Source organism: Buteo buteo, chromosome 1, assembly GCF_964188355.1.
Source record: "Buteo buteo chromosome 1, bButBut1.hap1.1, whole genome shotgun sequence".
Lineage (NCBI taxonomy): Eukaryota > Metazoa > Chordata > Aves > Accipitriformes > Accipitridae > Buteo > Buteo buteo.
In genome coordinates, this window is record NC_134171.1 from 46,907,778 (window position 1) to 46,909,880 (window position 2,103).

The window sequence follows — 2,103 nt, forward strand, 5'->3', positions numbered from 1 at the left end:
CTCGCGGGACGACGACCCCGGCCGGTACGGACGGACCCCACCGCCTGATATCAGAACGGGAGGCGCCCGGAGGAAGCGGGGCGGAGGGCTGAGCACCCTGCCGGGCGAGGCGGCGTCCCGGCTGCTGCGGTGAGGCACCGCGGCAGGAAAGACTACCGCTCCCGGCGTGCAGCGCGACGCCCGCGGCCCCGCCCCCCGCTCCTCACCAGTGCGTGCCGGGATGCCGGGGGCGGAGCTCAGGCGGGATGGGCGGGGCGGCGGGCGGTGTCGGTGAGGGGAGCGGGACATGGCCGAGGCGGGGCCGCTGCCGCCCGCGGTGGTGCCCGAGGGATCGCCCGGCGCCGGGCCACGGAGGATCCGCGGCGGGAGCCAGGGGTCGCGGCCGCCGGAGCTGCCGCCCGGCGACCCGCGGGAGCTGCTGGAGGAGGTGGAGATGCAGATCGGCGACGTGAGTGCCGGCGCGGCGGGCGGGCGGGCGGCGGGGGTCGCCTCACGGAGGGCGCCGGGGGCGGGGGGTGCGGACGGGCGTCGGCGAGCCCCAACCTCTCTGCCGTCCCTCCAGGCCGCCTTCTCGCTGGCAAAGATCCTGGAGGCGACGTCGGCCGTGTCGGCCCAGGTGGAGGAGCTCGCCACCAAGTGCTCGGAGAACGCCCGGTTCCTCAGAACATGGCGGGACCTGCTGAGGGAGGGCTACGAGTCCCTGAAGCCCAGCGGCTGACCCTGCCCCCGCGGCGGCTCCGCCGGGTCTCGCTGAGCTGCCCACTTGTGGCGGACTGGAATGCGGGGTGCTTATTTTAAACGGCCTTCTTGAGGGAGTTCACGTGGATTTTTGTTTCCCCTCAGCAGCTCCCCGTGAGCCCGGAGTTCTTTCAGAAATACCTGATGGTGACTCGTATGGATGTTGTATGTAAGTCACCGAGTAAAATAACTTTGTTTAGGGAATCAGTTCTGACTTTTAGACTCTTCCGTTGCAGTTCAAGCGTTCTCATACGTGAAATACTCCACCCACCCCCCGCTTTCTTTTTTCTGGTAACGTGGTGGATGCAACGTTGGTATGTGTGGTATATCCGGAACTCATTCCTGGTGAGGAAGTGGTGTCCTGCAAGGAGATAGTGTCAGCCCTCCTTTTTAAGAGCTGTCACCAATGGAAACCCTACCAACTGCAGAGAAACTCGCTGAACTAACTTCAGTTTTTCTCTATGCACGCTTTTTCTTGGTGTTGAGGATGGGATAACATGGCAAGTTGTGGCTTATTTACAAGCTTTAGGTAAGCCCTGTATCCCAAACCTTACAATTTTTGTAGTATTGCAATACATTTCTGTAAAGCTGCAGATTTTTTGCAAGATGTTTGATTACTGCACACAATTTTAGACTATCTTTTGTTGTAATAAAGTGCCTTATGATGGATTGTATATCTCTGCATGGTAGAAGTTGAACAGCATTGTTGACTGATAGAATGGATTACTTCAAACTGTAGGTAAAAGCTTCCATCAGTTGGAAAAGAATCTGTGAAATGTATTCTCCCATCCCTTGGGAAGTGCGTTAAGAGCTTTTTCAGTATTTGGTCCTATTTTATATCTTTGCCTTAAGCAGTTACTAGTTAGTTAGTCTTGAGCTTACAGTTAACAGAACCTTTTGGTCTGGAATATCGCTAACCTGTAGCTGTACTGAAACTCCTGTACCTTTACCAGAGCAATGTGAAAAAAATAATGCTGAAATGCAGTGGGAGACTGCAGGAGAACATGGTTGTACCATGATTTATTAGTCAGCCTTATTTTTACTGGTAGAAGAACTTTTTAAAAGACAAAACTGTAATTTTCTTACCAAAACAATAAAGATGTTGCAAAAAAAATCTGAAATAATGAATATTCTTGCGTTACTCATAGAAACAAACACAACATTGAATATATCCATAATCAACTTATGTGAAAAACAGAAGTAATGGTAAGGACAGACATCCTTGTGTATCTCATCCAAAGTAGTTACAGTCATTGAAAAGGCTTGGGCTCCCAGAGGACACAAATTCTATTAAATCGAGTTCTAATTGCTCCAGTTAAAGGCAATCCATGTGGCAGGATTTCACTTAGATGTTTTTAACCCCAC

The 2,103-nt window shown here is 53.1% G+C and overlaps 1 protein-coding gene across 1 annotated transcript; it reads left to right on the forward strand.

Moving 5' to 3' along the window:
* Positions 1-227: 227 nt before the first annotated feature.
* C1H4orf46 (chromosome 1 C4orf46 homolog) lies at positions 228-1,066 on the forward strand. The gene is made up of 2 exons (XM_075029292.1): positions 228-448; positions 563-1,066. Exons 1-2 carry the CDS (start codon positions 287-289, stop codon positions 716-718), a joined length of 318 nt encoding a protein of 105 aa, XP_074885393.1. The 5' UTR covers positions 228-286; the 3' UTR covers positions 719-1,066.
* Positions 1,067-2,103: the final 1,037 nt, after the last annotated feature.

Excerpts from the sequence above, each read along its gene's own strand:
- C1H4orf46 (XM_075029292.1), top strand. The coding sequence starts at position 287 with ATGGCCGAGGCGGGGCCGCTGCCGCCCGCGGTGGTGCCCGAGGGATCG. Across the intron at positions 449-562 it reads TGGAGATGCAGATCGGCGAC|GCCGCCTTCTCGCTGGCAAA; the intron begins GTGAGTGCCGGC and ends CCGTCCCTCCAG.